The sequence below is a fragment of the Miscanthus floridulus genome, chromosome 8 (assembly GCF_019320115.1).
Source record: "Miscanthus floridulus cultivar M001 chromosome 8, ASM1932011v1, whole genome shotgun sequence".
NCBI classification, from domain to species: domain Eukaryota; kingdom Viridiplantae; phylum Streptophyta; class Magnoliopsida; order Poales; family Poaceae; genus Miscanthus; species Miscanthus floridulus.
The window spans coordinates 194,597,409-194,622,948 of NC_089587.1; the positions used below are offsets into that span (position 1 = coordinate 194,597,409).

General features: G+C 46.3%; 2 protein-coding genes and 1 pseudogene across 5 annotated transcripts; 2 read left to right on the forward strand and 1 right to left on the reverse strand.

The window, feature by feature from the left end:
* Positions 1 to 293: 293 nt before the first annotated feature.
* LOC136474427 (uncharacterized) lies at positions 294 to 5,134 on the reverse strand. 4 transcript variants are annotated; one of them, XM_066472002.1, is made up of 6 exons: positions 4,948 to 5,134; positions 1,586 to 2,270; positions 1,384 to 1,515; positions 969 to 1,072; positions 833 to 895; positions 294 to 715 (listed from the first exon to the last, which is right to left on the reverse strand). In XM_066472002.1, the coding sequence occupies exons 2-6, from the start codon at positions 2,250 to 2,252 to the stop codon at positions 377 to 379; spliced, it is 1,305 nt and encodes a 434-aa protein (XP_066328099.1). In that variant the 5' UTR covers positions 2,253 to 2,270; positions 4,948 to 5,134; the 3' UTR covers positions 294 to 376. The 4 variants fall into 4 exon arrangements, with proteins under 4 accessions (XP_066328099.1, XP_066328100.1, XP_066328101.1 ...); XM_066472003.1 differs by having other exon boundaries at positions 1,384 to 1,488; positions 1,586 to 2,253; positions 4,948 to 5,131; XM_066472004.1 differs by having other exon boundaries at positions 294 to 678; positions 1,586 to 2,253; positions 4,948 to 5,131.
* Positions 5,135 to 5,866: 732 nt separating this feature from the next.
* On the forward strand, positions 5,867 to 10,795 carry LOC136474429 (uncharacterized). The gene is made up of 10 exons (XM_066472006.1): positions 5,867 to 6,300; positions 7,080 to 7,317; positions 7,475 to 7,561; positions 7,634 to 7,803; positions 8,163 to 8,305; positions 8,392 to 8,569; positions 8,674 to 9,271; positions 9,505 to 9,617; positions 9,697 to 9,940; positions 10,270 to 10,795. The coding sequence occupies exons 1-10, from the start codon at positions 6,101 to 6,103 to the stop codon at positions 10,495 to 10,497; spliced, it is 2,199 nt and encodes a 732-aa protein (XP_066328103.1). The 5' UTR covers positions 5,867 to 6,100; the 3' UTR covers positions 10,498 to 10,795.
* A 2,725-nt stretch (positions 10,796 to 13,520) lies between these two features.
* LOC136474430 (alcohol dehydrogenase-like 6) overlaps positions 13,521 to 25,540 on the forward strand; it is a 45,406-nt pseudogene continuing 33,386 nt past the window's right edge.

Here is a 25,540-nt window from a genome sequence, read left to right on the forward strand (position 1 = left end):
ATTCTATCCACGTCCATGGCATATGAAGGCACATTAGTATTTTTACTTTACCTAACTTGGGTCTTCTAGCACAACTTTTCATTGCAGGTTCACAATTTTATCGACGTCCGTATTAGAATACCAGGGATAAAGTAGTTTTCTTTTACCTAACTAGGAATTCTATAGGTTTTGTAATAAGTAGATGAAGCATTAATGACCAAAATTTTGATCCTGCCGTTGCGTTTGTCGTAACCAATTTTCTTGGTAATCATAGTTAAGCCTCAAACCAAACATCTTTCGGCGCAAAGACAAAATAACCTGCGAACTACTACTACAGAATGACGGGTTATGCCAAAGCAGTACAGGAGTGTCAATCAGACATAGATGTTCTAGAGCTTCAAGATAACGCGGCAACACAGTTAACGTAAACCAGCCAGGAAAAATTATAAGTGCAGGAATAAACAAAAACAAGATACTGTAGATTGTACAGAGCAAGCTCTGAAATTTTCAATGCCGCAGCATCTGCAAGCAGTGTGTCTACAGGCCAAGGCCGACTGTCCTGCCATCTCTCCTGCGGAGGCCTGCTATGTAATGCTTCTCTAGGTTGGTATCGAGCTCCTCCAGTTTCTTGGCTTCTGCCGAGCTCCCGGCCTTGTTCTCCACCATGTTTTCCTGAACTGGGGCACTGCTCTTCACACCCTGCAACATACCATAGCCACCAAGGCATCCTCAGACTCTAAAACCGTGTTAGTGCATTGCAGAGTAATGAGGTATATGTCTTACTGAAATGGAATATGAATAAATTTGCAAGGACTAAAATATTCAAAACTGAGCTTGGAAGCGAGGGAATTACCATGAGTTTGTTAAATTTCTCTTGGCGCTCCCGATCAGAAAACAACTCCCAACGTTTACTTGTCTGTAGCATCAGGGATAACAAACTGAATGAAATGAAAACGAAAAAAAAGGTCATATTATTCACTGAAACCTACCTCCTCCGAAGGATTACTCTTTTTGTTACCCCAAAGAAGCTTTTTCTTCTGATCAGTGGATAGGCGCCCAGTTCCAGGACCAAATGCTGCAATGTTCCTATTCACTGCCATAAAACACGAAGGGATGGTCAATGATGCAAGCCACAGCTCAAATTGTCAGGAAATATGTTTACTACTATGGCCATCTCACTGGATGCCATATGTTTCTTGTGTTATCAATTATCAGTGGCTCAGGGCAATGTTCAGAACATCAAAATCATCAAATACAATTTCCCTTTTCTTTAAACCATGCAGCATTGCTGATAGGTGAACGCGCCAATGTAAAGACAAGCACCAGAGAAAAAAACAAATTAGCTAAGGAGAATATAGGCCTTGGAGATATGACAGGAATGGACACAAAAAGTGAAATGCGTACCGAATTCAGCAGCTTTCATAGCTGCAACTTTAGCTGCATTCACACCATCTACGGTTCCTGCAGAGTTATCCAAGGCTTCATTTGTGGCTGTGGATGGTTTGGCATCTGTGGAATTCCATAATTTTACGCTGCCTGAGACTGAATATAGAAAAGTATGCACAAAAAAGAAAAAGAGAGTACATGAATAAAAAAATCAACTAACCCCCTGGATTATCAACATTTGGCCCAGTAGAGCTGAATAAACTTTTCTTCTCCCTAGTTTCCACCAAAGCTTCTTTCTCAATTTCCTTTCCATTCCTCCTCTTCAGGACCTCGTCCTCTTTGATGGTTTCCTTGTTCTTACGAACAACCCTGTGATGATCTCTATCATCTCCATAACCTCTGTACTCTTGCTTTCTTGCATCTGTATATTTATTGTATTCTCCACCATCATTCTTTTGAAAGCCACGAGGGGACTCCTGCTTTCCTTCATTTATACTCCTCTGATCTCGATTGACAGATTTTTCTCCGTATCTGCCAACATCTCGCTGGTCACCACGTGATCTACCAGATGTGCTATCATGTTTTGAGCGATCATAATAAGTATCAACCCTTGATTCCCGGTCTGACCGAGAGGCTCTTGGATGGCTTCTACCATAATCATCACCGTACTTATCATGGCACCTCCTATAGTCATCATGCCTCTTGGATTCACGTGATGTTCCATAGGAATGCTTATCAGAGTGCCTACCCGATTCATGACCTCTTCTAGCATCACATATGTCATCTAGATCTCTTGAGTTATCCTTCCTTCCAGAAGTCTCATAATCTTTGTCACGACCTTCCTTGTATTCAACTGGGCTATGACTCCTCCTACGCTTAGAATTCATCCTACACTTCGAGAGTGTCTATCAATTGAACAGCAATTCAATAGTTTAATATATACTAGGACTTTGAAGCACATAAGTCAGTATTAACACCAAACATCATCCTTTACTGCAACATGACCAGAATGCATCACTGATTGTTACATGAAAAGTTCTGCACAAATGAATTGAAGCTATATTGGAAGAACCAAAGAGAAACAGTAGCACATAGTATTCACAAAAAGTACATGACTACACGAATCTGAAAGTTGATGAAATCGTTCATTTTACTAAATTTGGATCCGAATGCATAATATATGGATGTCACGTCATGTCTAATGGACCATAGGATCTTAAATAATAATAAGAGAAGCTTTGGTTACATGACTTTTGGTTGAAATGGTGGGGAAAAAACAAACATTTTTTTAATGAAATGGCACTGATCAAAGAAAATGACAATTTTTAAACCCCCCCCCCCCCCCCCCCCCCCCCCAACGGTCCCTAAAAAATAGAAATAGCCTAAAAATCATACAGCACCATTGAAACCAATTTCTAGGAAGTGTTTCAAATTCTGTTTCTAAACTGAATCTGAATCCAGCCTATTTAAATTCTGTTTTTTTGCAGGGTGCTATTTGGAAGTGAAATTTCCCCCTAAGTGATAACATCTAAACAAGCAGGAGAGTAGCAGCAGCAGCCAGCAGGGGAGCAACCATGGCACCAGTTGTGCCATTGTGTTCATGGAGCAGATCCTTGTGTTTGTGGAGGTTAACCTCAGGCTGCATGTCTAGGCAAGAGAGTTCAGGCGGAAGCCATTGAAGGATTCACATTAATAATCAGCAAGGATCTATAGATGTTCTAATCATTTTCCTCGCAGATTGATTCACTGCTTCTCTCCCTTGGAGAGATGGAGAGGAGCATGTAGCTGAAGGAGTCAAAACGAAAACTACAGATCTAGACATTTAACGGGTGAAGAGAAGAATCACTTTATGTTGGATTAGTATACAAGTGGAATCATTCCTATCCTTCATGGCACCCAAACAAATTGACTGTGAAATTAGTTTCCAATTCTTAATTCCTAGGAACCAATCAGGGGCTTTAGTAGTAAAATCATTTAACCAATCCTCAGAGGCTCAGAACATAATAGTTTTGCCAATAAGTGATATGTAGTTACCAATGGTTTCAAGGAAGCCTAACGTTAGAAGTTGTCACTTAGGTCCAAGGAGGAAAAGATAAAGAAACATAAGTTCATACTATAGTCCCTCTGTTCATGCACAAGCTATGAACAAGTGTAGGTTAGTGAATGAAACGGACATAAATTGCATTACATTTAACCTGAGTCCTATGGAAGAAATAAACCATGAACACATAATACTGTCAAGGAATGAAACACACAAATGACCATTAAGGGCCCTTGAGGAAATCGAATATGGCATCCCACATTCCCATTGGCGTGGTCTGCTGTATTTTCTTGGTCAATCAATAGGGAGCTAACAGAGTGATAGGTTTGTAACTGATTTGTTTAGGGGGCTGACAATTTGTTACCTGGAAAGAACTTTGGTGAAGCAAACAAAGAAAGGGGAAAAACAGCATGTTGATTAATATTTAAAATATGGAGATTAAGCACCACCAGTGTCAAATTGTGAAAAACAAAACACTTACTCTAAGGCAATGTCAGGATCTAGCACAAATTTGTGGTGTATAGTTTCTAGCACTGATAATTTGTAGAACATTATGCAAGGTGATATATGATATTTATATCTTTGAGAGCCAACAAATTAAATAAAAAGTTTGCAGAGGTGCAGGCAGACAACTATATGGTTTCTGCAAAATACCCAAAACGAAATTTCAGCGCAGAAATCAGTACAAAATCACAAGTCCCTAATTCTCTAAGCCTAGCAATTGACGTCACCCTGTCAGCACTGGTCATGAAGACCTCCCTCCCCGCATATCTATGTCATTTGGGATATCTGTTCCTGCATTTTTTCTGTTGCTAAAGTCACTATTATGTCACGACCATAGTCACAAAGTTCCCAGTCCCAGGTCAACCGGGTCAAGGAATGTGGTAAGCTAATTGCGAAAGGTTTTTACAAGGCGCAAAAGAGAATGTCCCCACATTCCACGGTCAAGAACGATGCAGCTTCAACTCTGTTCCCTGTGACTATGGTTACAACTTACAGCATCATGTACAAGCTTAAGGTGGTTTGTAAACAATTCAAGGTTTTCTAATGGGTTAAAATGCATTGATTAAGCATGCTATTTGAGTTTTGGACAAATGATGACCGATGCATAATTCCTCAATCTGCATTGCAAAACATGTATTTTTCTATGTGGTATTTAAATCCTTGAGGGCAAACTTTGACAATTAGGGCCTGTTTGGATCAGCTAGGGCTAGTTATTAGCTGAGACTAAAAATTAGCCCAGGGGATTGGCTAACAACTAGTTGGAGGCTTGGCTCAAAAATTAGCCCTGTTCGGATGAGTTAGGGCTACAAATTAGCTAGCTAACAATTATACCTATGCATCCAAACAAGCCATTAATGAAGCAACCGCAATAAGGAAGTCAGCTAACAATGATCACCACGAACAGGGGCACATGGGACCCAATAATTTTTGCAAAAGCTTCGAAGTTAGGAGGCTCGTCAAATAGCTAGATAGCATTAGGTTAGGGTTTCGGTGCTCAGCTTCGCACAGCATGAAGGGAAGAGAAGGGGTGGGAGTACCTGGTGGGTGCTCGTCGCCGGCGAAGAGACCAACGAAAGCCTCAGCACCTGGCTTAGGGCGGCGACGGTGGGCCGGTGGCGACGGCGGCGGCCCACCAGTCGTCGGAGAGCGAGAGGGGGGCGAGAGAGAGACAGAACACGCGCCGAGGAATGCAGCGGACGGAAGGGGGATCCTCAACCAAAAGAAACGATCTGCAGCCTGTTCGGCTGGAATAATATTTTTTTTTCTCATATCAAATTAGTTAAACTAGCCGGTACTAAATAATTCATGATTGTTTATGACAAAACGAAGAGGTTGCTAATAAGCACGCCTCCTCTTTCATTGTTTTTTTCGGCCGTCCAATCGTGCACGTGCCAACACGTCTTTTTTTCTTCTCCTTGTTTAGGTTTTTTTTTTGAGCTCATGAGATATCTTATTACTATTTATCTATTTAGAAATTTAGCATTATAATTCTTATTCAACTCGAACCGTGTTATTTTGTATGTATTTGATTGATGACATTGGATCCATGCGTAGATGATCAAAGACCATTGAATTCTCGTATAGACTACAAATACATATCCCTACTGTTTCTCTCCCCCTCCGATCGCTGACATGTGGGCTCCACGAGTCAACTTCTTCTTCAAACTCTGGCCATCCTCCACCCAGCCTCCACTCCCTACATCGGCTAGGTGGAGGATGGCTCTGCTCTAAATCAGAGCAACCAAACAACAACTTCTGGCTGGCCAGATGCGATACAGACTTATTGAACATGGAACTAAACATGTCCTTATTTCTTGTGGAGACATGGTTTCTTGCTAAAAAAACGATTCTCTTCTCACTTCTTTAACTGTAGTGTGTCATGTCATCTTTTTATTTATTTGATTTGATGACATCTTAATTAATGAACATACAAATTATGGTTTTAGGCACTATTTCTCGTCGGCCAGAGCTGGAGGCACTGGACGGTGGGAGATCTCGGAGGCTCGAGGGCGGCGAACAACCCTACTCGAAGAAGCAAGCACGCAAAGGGCACTGTGCCGTTACGGCGCGGCGGAGCCGGAAACTCCCGAGTCGAGTCGCGTCTTGCCAGTCTGACAGAGTAAACGAAGGCGCGAACGCGACGCTTCCAGTTCAAGCAGCCGAAGCGGGGGAGACAAGAGGGCGGCCGGCATGGGGATCGTCGAGGCGTGGGTGCGGGAGAAGCCCATCTGCACCTTCCTAGCCCGACTCGCCCAGCGCCGGGCGGCGGCGGCCGCCGCCTTCCTTGCCTCCCCCTCTGCCACCGCGGTCATCGACGGCGAGGGCGGCGGCGACGGAAGCATCCCGCAGCTCTCCTCCGTCGCCAACTCCGTCGTCTCCCGCTGCTCAAGGTAGCGTCTTCGCCTGACGCGAATCTACTCCGCTAGGGGTTGGCTATAAAAGTTCAATCTGAGCTATCCACTGATTATTCAGGGACTACGCATGAATGATTTTTGTGATCGTGATTGGTGTGTTTACCACGGCTCCAGAGGATCGCACTAGAACTACACCCAAATGCAGTGCAGCAGATTGCTGCCGTCCCCAAACTCGATTGGTACTAGAAGTCTAGAATTACAGTACAAAGAACCCCATTGGGCGATTGCTGGGAAAAAGATAGCGCAATCTCAACATTTTGCTAGCCTGAGCATTTAATTGGTATATTTGTCCTGTGGCAAGGCTTATTCTTCCTATCAATTAGTGAAAGAAATGGAGAAAACAACATATATTCCACTCGTCAATAATTATTCCTTTCAGAAATCCAATAGGACTGAAATTACCTATTGCCGGACATGTGCACTTCACACTTAAACTTGCCAGAGTTCACACTGAATTTCAGCGTGGAGTTTCTCATTAAGTTTGGGCAATGTTGTGAATGGAGGGAGCAAGCTACATAAAGTGGGCACAATTAGATCAACTAAAGCTGAATTCATTTTTTATAATATAATGAACCAATTCTATGCTAAGAAGGATGCCATAGTTAGCACTCATATTAAAATCGGCTCATGATCCTATAGCCTCTCAAGTTCATATTTAACCATAGCTTTGTTGTTGACGTGATTTTTCTTGGTTCCTGCCAAGATGATCTGTTATGAAGTGAAAGTGCTTTGTTTCCTAACTTTATCAATTTCAGGATTCTTGCTCTTTCAATTGAGAACTTACAGCAAAGCTTTGAGACTGATTTTCCACACAATTGTAATGAGGAGGCCAATACATATGCAAGAGACCTTTTAGAGTATTGCTGCCACAAAGCTCTTCATGAAGTTACTACACGTCCAGACTATTTGGCTGATAAGAATCTTCGCCGCTTGATGTTTGATATGATGCTTGCATGGGAAACCCCAGGCGCTCAGGATGCGTCAGTAGAAAATGTGAGAAATTTTCAAGGCTGCATTCTTTTTGTTGGCACCTTATTCATCATATGGATATCTTTGAAAGGAAAAAGGTCGTGACCATGTCTTCATTTTCCTTAGCCTTCAGTGTTAACTGTTAAGTTATGTTTTTCTCTCTTTCTGTTGTGGTGGTCAGGCTTCTATTGTCTGTGATTCCCTTGAGATTGAAGATGAGGATGAGGGGTCAATTTTTTATGCAAATTCCACAAGATTGGCTGTTCAAGTTAGTTCTCTACTGACAACCATATTTATTCTGTGGCAATATACATGATAATCTACTGGTTTTCATACTTAGGTTGATGACAAGAAGACAGTCGGGTTAAGTGCTTTTGCACGAATAGCACCTTCATGCCCAATAATAGCTGACCTGGTTACTGTCCACAATCTGTTTGACGCACTTACGAGTTCATCTGGAGGCCGATTGCACTTTCTTGTTTATGACAAGTATCTCAAGAGTTTAGACAGGTAATGAATACATAAAATTTCTTAAATTGTCCAGAATTTCGAGATCTATCTTACCTGTCTTTTGTTAAAGCATATATTGTGTTCGTGCATAAATAATTGAAACCTCACTATTGAAATGATGATTCCAGGTAAGCTAAACATACCAAGTTATCCCTTTGCAACTGAAGTTGTGTAAGAAGTACATTTCTTTGTTGCAGCGCTGTGAATAGGTTTTGATGGTTGCATTTGGATCTAGAATTCAGGATATTTATGTTGTAGAAGAAATTAGGAGAAATAGGGGGTTGTGGATCTTTAGTAGTTCATGATGTTATGATTGATCCAATGTGAGGTACTAAGAGCATCATCATTGTTATTTACAGGGAATTGAGGTCTGTGAAAGGTATCATGCAATCATCACTTGCCTCAAGTTTTCATCTTGATGCTGGAGAATGCATATTAGCTATCGATGGAGACAAGCCTATTCATCCGGTACTGCAACATGTTGGAATATCTGCATGGCCAGGTGAATTGTTTTATTCCATACAAGTTCTCAACTGGCAGACATGCTTCACTTTGGAAAACAATTAATATGTTCATTTTTTTTGGCAGGAAGATTGGTCCTCACAACACATGCTCTTTATTTTCAGAGTATCAGAGTGGGATATGGTGATAAGATTGTTAAGTACGACCTATCAACAGATTCAAATCAAGTGATTAAGCATGATTTGACTGGACCGCTGGGTGTCCGCCTCTTTGATAAAGCTGTGATGTACAAATCAAACACTTTGTAAGTATTGCAAGGGCGAAGCATTCTCCAAGACCTGCTTTCTTGAACTCTGTAGTTGTCATTCAATGAATCGCCTTCAAAACTAACATCACCTTATTTTACAGGACAGAACCAATTTATTTCGATTTCCCTGAATTAGGAGGTCCTTCACGAAGAGACTATTGGTTAGCAATCACCCGTGAAGTATTGCAGGTGAACAGATTTATTAGGAAGTTCAATCTTGGAAATGTTCAGAGAGCAGAAGCACTCTCAAAAGCTATTCTGGGCATTTTGAGATACTCTGCTGTCAAAGAAGCTTTTCATATTGCTCCTTCCCACTTTAAGACAACACTTACTTTTAGCTTAGCAGAAAAGCTTCCAAAAGGAGACATGGTCTTAGAAGCACTGTATAATAACTATTTCCAACTCTTGGACTCTTCATTGAGACATTTGGCAATTGATTCTGCAGTCGATAAAATGTCGGAGAACCATTCTGTACCATTTTCTTTGTATGCTCTCTCTAGAATGGGTTTTCTTCTGCTGAAGACAAAAGATGAAACTGAAAAGGAAATGAGCTTTTGTGCTGTTTGCTTTGGTGTAACAAAATCTCTGGAGGCTGCCCTGGAAGAGTCAATTTGTTACTCTGAGAGAATAGAGTCAGCACGTGCTACAGTCGATCAAGTAAAGGTGGAAGGCGTTGATGCAAATCTTGCCCTCATGCAGGTTTGTTTATATCTTCCTTTTCTGGCACATGTAATGGGAAGTAAGCTTCTTTGTTGCCATGGATTCAATTATAAAACATTTTGATTTGGATGCAGGCAATACTTTTACGCAATCATGCTTCATATTAGTTCTTTAGAGTTCCTTGGCTTTTCATATTACCCAAGCCTATTTCTCAAATGATACTTCAGTAGCAAGGTGATTTGCATTCTGATGGATTGCCTTATATATTGCAGGAGTTACTCTTCCCTTTCGTTCAAGTAGGCAAGATTGTTTACTCTCTCAGCCAATGGGAAGATCCTTTGAAATCACTTCTATTCTTAGCTTTCATGTTGTATGTTATTCAAAGGTGATTTCATTGTTGTTGTCAGATCTTATCAAGTATGCTTATACACATTAATTCAGCTTTCCCCTTTTTTGTTTCACAGGGGTCTCGTCAGTTACATCATGCCCTTTGTTATCTTAACTTTTGCTATTATCATGCTTTGGCACAAGTATATTGGAGACGGAAAATTGTTGGAAGTGCTTGAAGTGAAACCTCCTCCAAGTAAAAATGCTGTTGAGCAGATTTTGACATTGCAAGAGGCTATATCCAAGTTAGAAGATTTTCTACAAGCTGCAAATATTACTCTTCTGAAGTTCAGATCTGTCTTGTTTGCCTGTGTTCCTAAGGTTTCTCTTTTGATCTTTGCTGTTTGACATCTCTGGCTTTCAATATCTTGATAATAACCAGGCTGTTAGTCCATTGAGGCACAGGCTAATATCTATAAAAAATCTTTTGATATTCCTAATTGAAATTTTACTTTACAAGCTAAGGCATGGTGATGAATGTTTCTTTAGAAGTTCTCAGATCTTGGTTCTGATTCTGTACCCCAACATGTATTTACGCCTTTGCAACATTACGTATCATTTATTGGGCAGAATTATAAAGCAGGGTAGACTTGAGCTGTACAAGTGATTTCCAGTTTGGCAAATGCTAATACCATTTTCTGCTTATGCAGGCCACTGAAGTTGCTGCAGCTGTACTTGTTGTCGCAGCTGCATTTCTTGTCTTCGTACCTTCCAGGCATCTGCTACAGATGTTATTCCTAGAGATGTACACAAGGGAGATGCCCCTAAGGAAACAGAACACTGAAAAATTCCGCAGGCGAATTAGAGAGTGGTGGGCACGCATTCCAGCTGCACCTGTGCAGATGATCAGACCTAAAGAAAGCAAGAAAAAGAGATGACCATGGGCTTTGGGCTCTCGAAGAGAAAAAAATAACCCACAGATTTCACCATTCCCCGGTTTGAACCTGATCAGCTAACGTGTATAGATTTTAACCTTGACTCTGCTTGTAGTAATCAAAATGCTACCGAGTTCCACTGAGAAAACTAGCCCTGGTAACCAGTGTATAATGATGACTGCAAAAGAATTATTCATTTTTCTTGCAATACATTTCTTCGAAGTTTCTAGAGCTCTGATGTGCTCTAGAAGAATTTATCAGATGTTTGAACTAATACTTGGAATGTAAAGGTGGTTTCATATGGATTCTCTGAAGTTATTTGCTCTAGCAGAATTGATGCATCCCCATATCACTCTGGAGAAGCAGCTGAAAGTGTGTCGTATTGTCCAATTCAGCACTTTATTTTCAAAACGTAAGTTCCAAAATTTGAGGTGTTTTGGTTTTGTTCTAAGTTAAACCAAGTCTGGGCAAGTTTATGGAAAAACGATGCAGCATTTTCCTTTTTATAGTATAATAGGTAGTGTTGTGCGTTGCTACGGGACAACTAAACTTTTGTACTAAAAACACTGGGATCGCACGATAAGATAACAATACTGTAAAACATTAAAATGACATTTAATCCAAAAAGCAAAAAGCGAAGTTTGTGAAACTCAGGTTCCTCTTCTATTCTCCTTAATGGGGTACCTGGCAAACAATTCCAGTGCAAGCGTGGAGTAAGGCAAGGAGACCCTCTTTCTCCACTGCTTTTTGTCATGGCTGCCGACCCACTGCAATGTGTAGTTAATAAAGCACATAATCAAGGTTTGTTTGAACTGCCCATACCTTCTCATGAGGGAGCTGACTACCCAATAATCCAGTATGCAGATGATACAATTTTGATCATGAAGGCTTCACAGAGAGAACTATTCACTTTGAAAGGGTTACTTGAGTCTTTCTCCCAGTCCACCGGGCTAAGAGTCAATTATGGAAAGTCCTGCCTTGTCCCCCTAAACATGACGAATGAAAAGGCCCAAATGCTTGCAGGTGTTTTTGGCTGTAAAATTCAGTCCCTTCCTTTTACCTATTTGGGGCTGCCAATGGGTACCACAAAGCCAAGAGTTGAGCACTATGCACCACTCATGAATAGAACAGAAAGAAGGCTCACAGCCACATCTAATTTTCTTACACATGCAGGGAGGCTTCAATTAGTAAACTCTGTACTGTCATCCCTCCCCATGTATGCTATGTGCTCACTACAAGTTCCAGCTGCAGTCTTGGAATACATCGATAGGGCAAGAAGGCACTGCTTGTGGAGAGGTTCTGACACTAATGCTAAAATGAAACCTTTAGTAGCATGGAAAAAGTGTTGTAAGCCAAAGAAGAAAGGAGGTCTTGGGATTATCAACCTTAAAAGTCAAAACTCAGCCCTGCTTCTCAAACATCTTGATAAATTCTATAATCAGAGAGATGTTCCTTGGGTTAAACTTGTTTGGAGCTCTTACTACTCAAATGGGCAAATACCACATGCTTCAACTGATAAAGGCTCCTTTTGGTGGAGAGACATACTGAAGCTTTGTGACTTATTTAGAGGTATTTCAAGATGTACAGTTGGAAATGGCTCCACTGTTCTTTTTTGGTCTGATGTCTGGAACAACAACTTGCTCCAGGATAAATTTCCCAGATTATATTCATATGCAAAAAACAAAAAAATCTCAGTTGCAAAATTTCTTACAAGTAACACAAGTAACACGCTGGATTCTCAATTCCACCTACCTCTATCTGAACAAGCTTATCAGGAATACTTAGGGCTCCAGGAACTCATACAAAACATTCAAGTACAGGAAGATTCAAAGGACTCTTGGCATTACATGTGGGGAAATAGCTCATACTCTTCTTCTAAGTTTTACAATTTCCCATACAAGCATGTGTCCCCTCCTGCTCCATTCCTATGGATTTGGCAGTCCAAATGTTGCAACAAGCTTAGGGTGTTCACCTGGTTGTTGCTGATGGACAGACTCAATACCAGAAATATTCTCAAGAGGAAGAAGCACAAGCTTGAAGGAAACAACTATAATTGTGCCTTGTGCAATCACAATGTCGAAGAAACAGCTCTCCATCTCTTCTTCACATGCCCTTTTAGTCAGGCTTGTTGGCAGCACCTTGGTGTTCAGTGGAACCTTGTGATGGATTTCTTCCATATGCTGTTGCATGCGAAAGAGGGGTTCTCAAACCCTTTTTTCATGGAAGTATTTATCATCAGTGCTTGGCAAATTTGGAAGCAAAGAAACAACTTCATTTTTAGTAGAGGCCAACCATCCTTCCTTGCTTGGAAAACAGGTTTCATTGATGAAGCTCGCCTACAAGCTCACAGGATCTCTGAAAACAAGCGCTCTCCCTTCCTTTCTTGGATAGATTTGTGTACACAGTTTGGTCCAACCTGCCTCAGGCTACCTGTCTCCTTCTTTTGCTGCTGTTTTTTGTTCTGTCTCTTTTGTACAGTTGGTTCTTTTTGGTTTAATAAATTACTAACAGTGGGGGCTTCCCCTGCTGTTGTTCTTTCAAAAAAATATTAACAGTCACTAAGAGCACGACATTATAGGCTCACAAACTATACTATATAGACCTTTCCATGATACGGCTAAAATAATGTTTTATATCGGCAAGAAGTCTCCGATATTACAAACTAAATGAAGCAATCAAATATGTCAGACAAACATGGCTCAATCCACATATTTTGAACCTGTTTGACCAATGAAAATGCACAAAATGACTATTATATTAAACTAAATTCATGTCCATTATCTATTCAAAGTGCGTGTCACAAGCGTGTAAATAATTTCAATATTATTTAGTTCTCTAAATCTATGAGACGCGACATGGTGTCCTTAGCAAATTCTTGAACTCGGCAACGTCTGGCTTCATCAACAAGCGACATGGTGTCCTTAGCAAATTCTTGAACTCGGCAACGTCAAGTCGGAGACCACGTTCTCACTGTCTTCATTGGGGAATGCAAGAGCTGCAAGCATTGCGTCTCGGGGAAGAGCAACATGTGCCAGAAGCTTGGTTTGGAGAGGAAGGGTGTCCTGCGTACCATTACAAGACCCGCTTCTCTGTCAAGGGGAAACCTGCGTACCATTACTGTACAGTGAAGGTTGTCCATTCCGGATGTGCGGTGAAGGTTGGCCTGACCGTGCCAATGGACAGGGTGTGCCTGCTGAGCTGCGGTGTGTCTGCAGGTAAATCCTGAGGTTCAGAGCTTCAGATATCTGAGAGTAGCTGTGTCAGCTTGTCTGTGTGTAGGAACCAGTGCCTTAGTTACCTTGCATGGTTGTGCATTTTTATGGTATCTGATCATCCCTCTTTGTTCATGGTTCCATCTTTAGGACTCGGTGCAGTCTGAAACGTAGCTAATGTATCAAAGGGCTCGAGTGTAGCTATATTTGGTCTTGGGACCGTAGGACTTTCTGTGAGTATCTACATAAGGTTCCATTATAAGTTAATTATTACACATCAAGACTTGAAATGATGGAATATACCTAAAGACTTAGCTTTAGATAGACGTGTTTAGAAAACAACTATTCACGTGTCTGAACCTTAGATTGCTTCTGCTGGGTTTCTCTAGCCTATCTCAACTTATTTGCGACTCAAAGGCCGTGTTGTTCTTGTCACTGCAAGAACTGTAGTTACGAGACCTTATGTCTGCTGAGTTAGGTCGCTCAAGGTGCTAAGCTTCGGGGGCGTCAAAGATTATAGGAGTTGATACTAATTCTGAGAAGCAAGAAAAGGGCATGCTACCTGCTACACTGTCAAGTTGTACAATCTGCTATGATCCCTTTCGTGTTAATTATTTTGTTCCTGGTACAGGGAAATCATTTGGTGTAACGGATTTTATTAACCCAGATGAATTGAGTGAACCTGTTCAACAGGTATTTTACAGCACATAATTGGTCACCTGCTCATCACTCTCGTTTGGTATCATGCAATTCTGCTTGACTGCTAAACTAATAAACCGTTGAATTATAATCACACTATGTATGTGTTGGTGTTTTCGGACCACCAACGAGTAAATTTGTATTTGCGCATCTGGCTTGGATGGTGTGCTTAGAGGACACGGGGTTTATACTGGTTTAGACGAAAAGTCCCTACGTCCAGTTCGTCACTGCTGCTCGTGTTACCAGCACTGAAAGTTTGTAGTAGGGGTTACAAACAGGCGAGAGAGGGAAATGATCCCAAGTCTTTGGTGAAAGGAGTGAACGAGTGCTGAGAGCTTGATCGCTGCTCAGCCATGCGCTCGTGTCGTGCTCTTGTGCGGATCTGGCTCGATCCCCTTCATGGGGCGCCCTACTTTCCCTTTTATAGGCCAAGGGAAAGCGCGGGTTACAGCAGAGGAAAAGGAGAAGAACCAGAGAGAGAAAGGCTTCCAGGATCGTTGGGTCCTTCTTCTCCTTCATGCGGGTCCCGTCGCGGCCCTGTCTGTCACTGGCGCCATGCGCAGACGTCATCTGCTGTTCATGGCATTCCATCGTCCCGGTGGATGTCGTGGTGAACTGACGCGTCTATCAGCGTTCGTACGAGGGTTAGGCAGAACAGCACCGGTACGCCCGACGCTGTTCTTGATGTAAATCTTCAGGTATGGTCCGTCATGGCCTTAGGTTACATCGAGTCATGCCCGTCTTTTCCCTGGTATCAGAGTTTTGACCTAGTCCCATACGCTTGGACCTAGAGTGGTTGGCGGCGATATGGGTCCCTATTGGGCGAGACAGAGCCCACGACCCTTGGGGGTCGGACGAGATGGAGCACGCACCCAAGGGTCGGGCAAGATGGAGCCCGTGACCTCGGGGTCGGGCGAGACAGAGCCCGTGGCCTTGGGTGAGACCCCCGCGGCCTCGGGGTCGGGCGAGACGAAAACTGTGTCCTTAGGGTCGGATGAGACGGAGCCCACGGCCTCGCGGTCAGGCGAGACCCCCACTGCGTTGGGGTCGGGCGAGATGGAAACTACGTCCTTGGGGTCGGGCGAGACGGAGCCTGCGGCCTCGGAGTCGGGCGAGATGGAGCCCGCGGCGTTGGGCGAGACCCCCGGACCCAAGGGGTCGGGCGAGACGGAAACTGTGTCCTTAGGGTCGGGCGAGACGGAGCCCGGACCCAAGGGGTCGGGCGAGACATGTTAATACGTCTTGCTTTGTCTAAGGAAGTCAGCGTGGGCGCTAACTCCCTTTCTTTGAGTATCCCTAATATCGATACCCGACAGTAGCCCCCGAGCCTTCAGAGGAGTATTTTGGAGGCTTTTCCGGATGGGAGGACTCTGAGGGCCTTGACCTTCTTTTTATAGCCCGCAGTGTGTCCCGGTAGGACGGCGATTCCTTTCGTCGTGATCGGACCCCTTGGGGGTATAGCCGTGAGATTTGGTGGGTCAGAAAAAGGTCTTTCCTGATTCTGACCCCTACGGGGGTCTATTGTTCTACGACGGCGTGTTCGGTCTCCTTGTGAGTCCAACTTTCCTCGAACCCCCGCCCGTAGCAGGGGTCCGATCGGTCGGCTCGTCTTTGTGATCATCTTCCCTCAAGCGTTTTTCCGATAAAAATGGAGGGGCTGAGCCGTGCCATGATTTTCCTCTATGGACGAATCATGGTGCTCGGTGACCTATTAATGGGCTAGTCCAAGTGGGTCCCCGACATCCTATTCGCAGGGGTCCAGCTTGGTTCAGCTGGTGACCGACTCTAAATTCTTAGCGGCCAATCCATATAGTTCTCGGGTCCGTTTGACCCATCCCGAGGGCTCTCTACCTTTCTTCGAGGAAAAATCATGGATCGTATCCGGCCGAGACTCGAACATGGGCCGGGATGCCCGCGGCACTCTTGCTCTCGGGTACTGGTCGCTAGCGGGCCCATCCCTTTCCACCCCTCACGCTAAAGGTGCCTGGAGCGATTGTCGAACCCGTCGGTGGGCCAACCTTTGAACTCCTAAGCCTAAACGGGTCTTAGGAGCGTTTTTAGCTCCATATCCCTCTTACCTGTGACAGGTCGTGGCCCGTTCGGGGAGGCGAAACGTCCGGCATGTTTTTTGAGGGGACGGTCATAGGTTGCGTGCACACTCCCCGCGACGAGACGTGGTGATAGGTCATGGCAGGCGCGGAGATCTAGGTGGGCGGTTGGTTTCCTCGCACCCATCACCCCTATAAAACCAAAGGGTTAGCCCTCCGTGTTTCATATGCACGCCTACATCCTTACCTCCACAGCCACGCCGCCGCCGCCAATGTTTAGGTTTCCTGCCTCCACATCTCCACCGCCATTGAGCTCGCATCCATCCGCCCCTAGCTCCAATGGATCTGTGGTGCCATTCTGACATCACCTTCTAGCGCATAGAGGGCCTCGTCCATCACGGTCTTCTCCGCGCGCGGTCCTCGGCCGAGGAGTGGTTGCTGCCTGGCAACAAGGATTCACCGTCGCTGCCCGACGGCTATGTGGTGTCGTTCGTCCACTTCCACGAGCGTGAGCTTGCGACCCCCACCCACAAATTCCTCCGGGGGCTGCTGCACTTCCAGAAGATTGAGCTGCAGCATCTCAATCCCAACAGGATCCAGCATATGGCGGCGTTCATCACGCTGTGTGAAGGATTCCTGGGGATCAGCCTCCACTTTGACTTGTGGAGGTATTTCTTCGCCGTCAACCTCTAGAAGAAGAGGGAGAAGGGCGGTAGGCAGGAGCTGCACATGCCGATGGGGTGCGCCGGCATCCAACTTTGGAAACATCGGGTCGATGAGTACTCGTCCATGTGGCTCTCGACGCCTAACAAGGGGTGGCACTCGTAGTGGTTTTACCTCATGAATGATGCTGCCGCCCCTCTGCTGAAGTTCACCGAGCGCCTGATCAAAGAGGCTCCAGAGCAGTGGAAGAAGTGGGGCATCCCGGAGAAGGACAAGAAGAAGATCCGAGACCACATTGCCGCCATCCACATCCTAAAGAAGAACGACCTGAAAGGGTCGGGCGTCATCGGGGCTTACCACGTGAGGAGGGAGGCACCGTTGATGACGCGCGCGCTCCCGCTATACGCGATGGTGCCTGAGGCGTCGTTCGGCGGAACGACGCTCGTCGAAGGAGCACTACCCAACTCCGAGATCGCACAACACATCAAGTAGGCGATGGAGCCTTCGCTGGACGACACGGGTGCCGCCCTTGACTTTGTCTACCTGGTGTCGATGCATCCTCCAATGCGGCCGGAGCTAGGCCACGTTGTCTTCGTAAGTTTCCCTTTCTCTTGCCTTCTCTTCAATTGATTTCCTAACTCCATGAGACTAACTTTGAGAGGGGCAGGATAAGCCGAGGGACCTCATCCTCACGGATCACCCAGCACCGCTACCGAGGGATTCGGCCGTGAGGGCAACGAATCACACCAAGGGCAAGTAGCTGAGGAAGGCGAAGGAGGACAAAAAGAGGAAGAAGCAGTGGAAGCTGCGGGTGCGGGAATGAGGGGAGGACACTGGCAACGATGATGATGACGATGGTGATGACGACAAGGTGATGGAGGAAGAAGAAACGATAGCCGCCGATATCGAGTGGGACAACCTAGAGAATGAGGATGCGCTGACAGGCACCAATTCGTCCTTGCAGGCGTCGGGACCCTTCCCATTCCATGGAGGGGAGGGTATGTTTAGGGAGCCAGCGGAGGCGGGCCATTCCGACGATGCCCCCTAGGAACCAATGGAGGAAGGACGTACCGTCGGCCTACCCCAGGAGTCAACAGAGGTGGGCGGCTCTGCCGTCACGCCCGAGGTGCCAGCGGAGGCGTGCGACTCCGCCGTTGTGCCCCAAGAGCCAAGGGAAGCAGGCCATTCTGCCAATGTGCCCCAGGAGCTACCAGGGGAGAGCCCCTCTGCCCAAGAGCAGGGGGCGGGCTCAAAATGGCCTCATTCCAACGTGCCGGAGCAAGGGTCAGGGGGTTTGTCCCCCAAATGCATCTACCGCCCGACGGCGTTGAGGTGAGTTATCAATTCCTTTGTTTTTTTTGTTTTAGTTGGATTTCATCGTGACTTATATTTTTTGTCCCTTGCAGCGTCGGTAGGCGGCGGAATCCTTTAGCGCTGGCGCCGAAGAAGAGCATCGCCCTCTAATCGGGGCGGCGATCGTCGGCTGGTGTCACGCCCGTTTCGGGCAGGAGCGGCGCTAGTGTGACCACGTCGCTGGCCGGTCACGCGCCGCCCATGGTGGCGCCTGTGCCCTCGGCGGGATAGGTGGACACGGGCGTTCAGAGGTCACAGAGCAGCCAGTGACGGCGTTGGTACCGCTGCCGACAGCGGGGCGGACGAGGCTGCCGACCGCGCTCGTGGCGCCGACCGTAGCGGGCGCGACGTAGCCGGTCGTGACCCCACCAACGCAGGTGGAGGTGGCGGAGGCCATCAAAGATGGGTCACAGCCGGGCGCAACCGTTGCGTCGCCTAAGGCACCAGTGCGACCCGTGCCATCGGTGGCCCAAGCGACGACGCCTGGCATGGGTCGGACGGAGGGGGATGCGGCCGAGGTTTCTCCAGGAGTCGTGGTGCTAGGAGAGAGGTTCGCGTCTACACCGCTGACGCCTTCCATCGTCGGAGGGGGCATCCAGGTGGGGACATCATGGCGGAAGGGGTTGGCAGCGTTTCGGGCCGGCGGGGAGTCATCCCTAACCCTGATGTCGGTGGGCAGCGGCTCGTCCACCCAGGGGGGAGCCCATGCTCTAGTGGACGGATTCATAGGATTCGACGTTGACGCTTTTTACCCTTGACGCCGCTGCAGACAACATGGAGCAGGAGAGCCTTGACGTAGGGATCGCGTCCATGCTTGAGGCCGTGGACCACGCCGCGGGCGCATGGCGTGACGTTGTTGTTCCCTCCGGCCGGGTATTGCTTGGTCCTGCTTCTTGCCTTTTTCTTACTCTATATACTTTTTGTATCCTGACCATCGTCTCCCTAGAGTTTTTTTTAATTTTAACACTTTTTGAAAACTAATTTTAAATCTAACACTGTCGGTTTTTTTTAAAACTAACACTTTTGGCCGCGCCTATTGCCCTGGCGCGGCCAAATGCCTGTGTCACGCCATGCATGGTGGTGCGGCAGTGGGATGATGTGGCGACGACCGGATTCGCTGACTACTAACATGGTAGGGCCTGCCACGCCCTAATCCGTGGTGCGGCAGCGATGCACCCTGGTCACCTGGCCCTAGCCTGCCCGCGTAGGGCTCGACACGGGCGCCGCGACTGCATGTCGCGTGCGCGCGCACCCGCATGAACCATGCTGTCGTGCCCGGTTGGCCCTGCTACCCTATCGCCGTCTGACCTCTGGGACACGCCGAATGTTTCAATCCTTTCCTCGTCTCCCAAAAGTATTGACGTTGTAGCCTCCTACTCTACCCAATTAGACATCAATCATCCATGTCCTATCACTTTTCGAATAGAAAAATGAAAACAAGTCTAGCGTTGGATGATGGTGGAGCTGTGTAGGAGCGCTGGAGCGGTGGCCAGGCACGGAAGCAGAGCAATGAATGCGCACATCATTCCAAATTTTCAGCAGATGTGATGGTTGCTTTGCAGGGGCCCCAAGCGTGCTTCTGCTCCCCAACGCCACTTTTGCTCATTTGCGCTTTACTACTCTACTACACATAAATCCTAGAGCTATGTTGTAGAGTAGTAAATAAAATAGTGCTTCTGCTCCCCAAGCTTTTACCTAAATCCTATCGAACCAGCTGAGTTGTCTGAACTGATTAGCTGCCAGCTTGGACGACGTTGGATCTTAATGCAGGTGGGAGATTGAAGGAAAGTTACACCGTGACTTTATGAAGCAAAGTCACTGAATCCTGATCCCAACCATTGTGAGCATTAAATAGTATGGGAATTGCTAAACCACGGTAACTTATAACAAGTAAACAAGGCACAGAGGCACATGTCGCAGCTTATAGGTTGGAGGGGCCAACAGTACATGTAATAGCAAAACGATTAATGCTTTTTCTACTCCATTAGAAAAGCATTAACAAATACCTCATTAAAGATATGAATTATAAACTTTGATGTGTAATTTTTTTTCTTTAAACTTAGTTAAAATAAGACTATAGTTTAACCTAGAATAAACTCGGATCCATTATATTTCTGGCAAGGAGCAGATACTTACTCTCCCTCCACCCCAAAATCAGTGGTGTTTTATATTTGTCCTAAGTCAAACAATTTCAAGTTTAAGCAAATTTATAAAAAAAACTACAATATTTATATGATACCAAATACGGAATAAGTATTATTAGATTATTATTTATTTGGTGTCATGAATATTTATGTTCTTTTTCTATAAATATTAACGTGCCTGCCTCACGTGCGTTTTTGAAGTTCCAGTAGTCCCCTCATTCCATTTTATAGGCCAGGCTATATACCTCCTGGTGGCAAAGAAAGTCGCCATGAAGTTACAGCCACCGCAACGTATCTTTGGGATTTCCCCACTAGCACACGAAGGGCCTATTTGGATCACGGGATTTCCTTAGAAAATTTGAAGGAAACCAAAACAAAGGAAAGGAAACGAATATTGCTGTTTGGAACACAGGAAAGCACCCTGTAGCCTCTTCACAATTTCACAGGAATGGAAACATCCACTCCATGCGTTGGTTTTCTCCACTTCGCAGAAGTCCGAGGCACGTTGCCGCTAACACAGTTGGAGAATGAGTGATTAGCCAAGACAAGATGCAATGCGAGCTTATTCCTATTCCTATGTTTTTATTCCTTTATTCTAAACAGGCCCTAGATATAGTAATTAGTACCCATATTTGCCTAATATGTTACCATTCCTATGTTATAAATTCATGTATTTCAAACAGCCTAAATTTTCTGTTCTTGTGTTTTGAAATCCCGTAGTTTTTCACTTTTCATCGTACCTTATTCCTGCGTTTTTTCCTATTCCTGCGTTTTGGATTCCTTCGTTCCAAACAAGCCAAAATGAGGAAAGTTCCTGGAAGTACTAGTCTAGAAGGAGTATGTCGTTGTCCAATATACGTAGTACTCCATTTGCACGTGTTTCCAAATGAAATAGTACTTCTAGTAGCGAGTAGCATTTACTACTCTACTACACAACTCCAGCGCAAATGAGCAGAAGTGCATACAAACATTGCTGGCATTATATTTACTACTCTACTACATAGCTCCAGGATTTAGGTAAAGCGGAAATGAGTAGAAGCACTATTTCATTTACTACTCTACAACACAGCTCCAGGATTTATGTGTAGTAGAGTAGTAAAGCGCAAATGAGCAGAAGTGGCGTTGGAGAGCAGAAGCACGCTTGGGGCCCCTGCAAAGCAACCATCACATCTGCTGAAAATTTGGAATGACGTGCGCATTCATTGCTCTGCTTCCGTGCCTGGCCACCGTTCCAATGCTCCTACACAACTCCACCATCATCCAACGCTAGACTTGTTTTTCATTTTTCTATTCGAAAAGTGATAGGACATGGATGATTGATGTCTGATTGGGTAGAGCAGGAGGCTACAACATCAATACTTTTGGGAGACGAGGAAAGGATTGAAATATTCGGCGTGTCCTAGAGGTCAGAGGGCGATAGGGTAGCAGGGCCAACTAGGCACGACAGCGTGGTTCATGTGGGTGCGCGCGCGACACACAGCCGCGACGCCCATGCCGAGCCCTGCACGGGTAGGCCAGGGCCAGGTGACCAGGGCGCGACACTGCCGCACCAAGATCGGTGGCACGACAGGCCCTGCTACATCAGCAGTCAGCGAATCCGGTCGTCACCACGTCAGCCCGCTGCCGCGCCACCATACATTGCGCGACACAGGCATTTGGCCACGCTAGGGCAATAGGCGCGGCCAAAAGTGTTAGTTTAAAAAACCCCCGACAATGTTAGATTTAAAATTAGTTTTCAAAAAGTGTTAAAATTAAAAAAAATCTCTCCCTGCAGTCGCTTATAGCTCGCAGCCTGGGGAAATCTTGGTTCCTTCATGAACAGAAGGAAGCCTGGGACACCTCATTGATGAGGCATGGCTACATGGGGAGGTGATAGCTCAGCTCGTTGTCGCCCAGCAGACGGTGGTCGAGCTAACTCCCCTCGCTGAGGAGGCGGCCAATCTTCGATCATGGGTGGCCAATGCCCGTTGGGATGCTGATGAGTCTGAGAAGGTGTTCGAGGCCCTGTCGGCGAGGTCGTGGAAGGATGATGAAGAAGCCACTAGGGTCAGGAAAGAGCAGGATGAGTTGCTCCAGAAGGACGTCGAAACCAGCCAGCGGATCCTTGAGCTTCTAGGCGTGGTTGAGAACGAAAGAGATCTGAAGTTGGGAGCCGAGAAGCTCGTGGGCTTGGAGAAAAGGGCAAGCCTGGATGCCGCGATGGTCACTCGGCTACGCAAGGAGTGGGATGAGCTGATCCAAACTGCGTAGAGGCTCTACTCGGAACATGGCACGGCTCACGAGGAGCGTGACCAGGCTTTTTGAGAGTGTGACTAGGCCTTCCGAGAGCACGATGACGTGTAGCAGAAGGTCAGCTCCCTCTAGGCTGAGCTCGAAAGGGAGATGACTCGAAAACTGGAGGCCGAGAGCATATCTACCAGGCTGGCTATTGATCTCACCGAGGTGAGGAGAAATCTTTAGGTGGAGAGTGACAAGCTCGGTATCCTGAGCGTCGCCCTTGGGGTGGTTTGCGATGACCTTGAGGTGGTGCAGTCAGAGGAGACCGGCTCGGTCGTGGCTTGCACCGTCGAGATCACGGCTCGGGTGCGCTAGCTCAAGAGGAATGCCCTTCATGCCGAGGTCAATCAGTCCTTCGTGATTGCTCATTCTCACTATGGGGACAACATCGATCTAGAGGAGATGAGCCACGACTACGTGCTCGGTTATGAAGTCCACAAGCTGGAGGAGATGGAAACGGCGGTGGCTCCCCTTTCGCAGGACCTGATGGACATGATAGAGAGCATAGTTCTCCTCTATAAGGGCTAGTTAGTTAAATAGGTCGGGCGGTTGTTTTTGTAATAAGCAGACAAGTTTCATCCCGTTTGTTTTGTTTGAACAAGTCTATTCTTTCGTTTCGGTTGAACAAGTCTATTCTCTCTTTTTTATGTGTAAAAAATGGTTAATGCATTGTGACCCTTATTGTTGTTAAGACCATAGAGCTCGAGGTGTGGGCAAGAAACTCTGGTCACGCTGGTAAGAGTGTCATAGCCGTTGGGGCATAGGTTTCTTGTAGTCCGATCAGCCTTACTCAGTCGTTTGTTTCCGCAATCCTTGCCTCTAGGTTTTTAACGTTAGAAAGGGGTCGGGCACGATGACTGTTTCAGAATGGGTATATATATCCTTATCAGCCCCTGAGTGAGACCCGACCCCTTACCATTGCTGGGGTTGGGTTTCACTAAAGATCGAGTGGACGATAGCGAAAACTAGTAGGAGAAAGCGTCTCTTGTATTAGAAACGTCATTCTTAGTTTTCGTACATACCCCCTCCCTAGGATCTGAGCCATCGTTCTACGACTGCGCATTCAGTCTCCTTGCGAGTCTAACTTTCCTCGAGCCCCCACGCATAGTGGGGGTCCGGTCGAGGGTCGGCTCGTCTTTGTGATTGTCACCCCGTCTGTGGCATCCGCAACCGGAGGGGTTGAGCTAACGTCGCTTGCCTCGATGGCTCGAGTGTCGTGTTCGGTGAGCTCGCTAATGGGCATGTCCGAGTGGAATTCGGATTCATCGTTCGTAATGGGGTTGGCATAGCCCTCATGTGGCATTCCACTACTCCTTAACCTGCCTACCGGTAGATGCCTAAGTTATTTCGGAGACCGATTCAGGTGGTCGGCTAGCCTCTCCTCGATGGAGATTCTGTGGGCATGGCTTGAGGTTAGGATCGAACGAGAAGGTCAAGATGACCTTGTTCACTTTTGAGTGGGTTGGGCGAAGGCCGCTAGGGCTCATCTGTGTTTTCTCCCCTGGCTTTGTTTGATGTGAGGCAGCCTCAAGCCCTTCGTGTGCTGGCCTTCGAACCCTAGTCGGTTGTCGCTCATATTAATGCGAGGCGGCCTCAAGCCCTTCATGGGCCGGCCTTCGAACCTCGGTCGGTTGTCGTTCATGTTGAATGAGACGACTATCGATTCGTGTCGCGACACGAAGCATCGTGATGCAATAATTGCATATGCGATGCTTGGATGTCTGAGAATGGGTGAATGAATGCTCATGTACTAGAAAAATAAAGTGGGGGTTAGTAAAGTTCAAGGAGCTCTGACCAGCTATGTCCGAGTGGAATCTGGGTTCGTCGTTCATGATGGAGTTAGCATAACCCGCGTGGGGCATTATATTGCTCCTTACCCATCTCTAGGCAACGGCCCGAGCCATCCGATCGACTTGGGTGACCCATTGGCCTCTCGATGGAGATTCCACCGGTGGGCCCCTCCAAACCCTTTCTAGGAAGGCAGAGGCTAAAGCTTGGGGTGTGAGCAAAAAACCTCTGGTGATGCTGGTGAGCAAAAACACCGTAGCCGCTAGGGCATAGGTTTTTTGCGGTCCGACCAGTTTTACTCAGTGTTTATTTCTGCAAACCTTGCCTTTACGTTTTTTAATGTGATAAAGGGTCAGGCATAGCAAATGTCTACCGAATAGACATACTCTTACCAGCCTCTGGGTGAGTCCCGACCCCTTATCATTGCTGGGATCGGGCGTCACTTAAAGATCGTGGAGTCGATAGTGAAACTAATAAGAGAAAACAAGCGTAAATTAAGGGTGACCCATCTATCAGCAGCAGCCCGAGCCGTCCGATCGACTTGGGTGACCCGCTGGCATAGGACTTACCTTGATGGCTCGAGTGATGGGTTTGGGGAGCTCTTACCGGATATGTCCGAGTGAAATCCGGGTCTGTCATTCATGACGGAGTTGGCATAGCCCGCACGGGGCATCCTACTGCTCCTTACCCATCTCTCGGCAGTGGGCTGAGCCGTCCGATCGACTTGGGTGACCCACTGGCATAGGACTTACCTATAGAGATAGAGGATGAGATCATCCTGCCCAAGAAATTAGTTAGGCAGATAAGCCAGGCGGCAAACTTGTAATAAATGGACAAGCTCTTAAATTTCGTTATGGCCAAA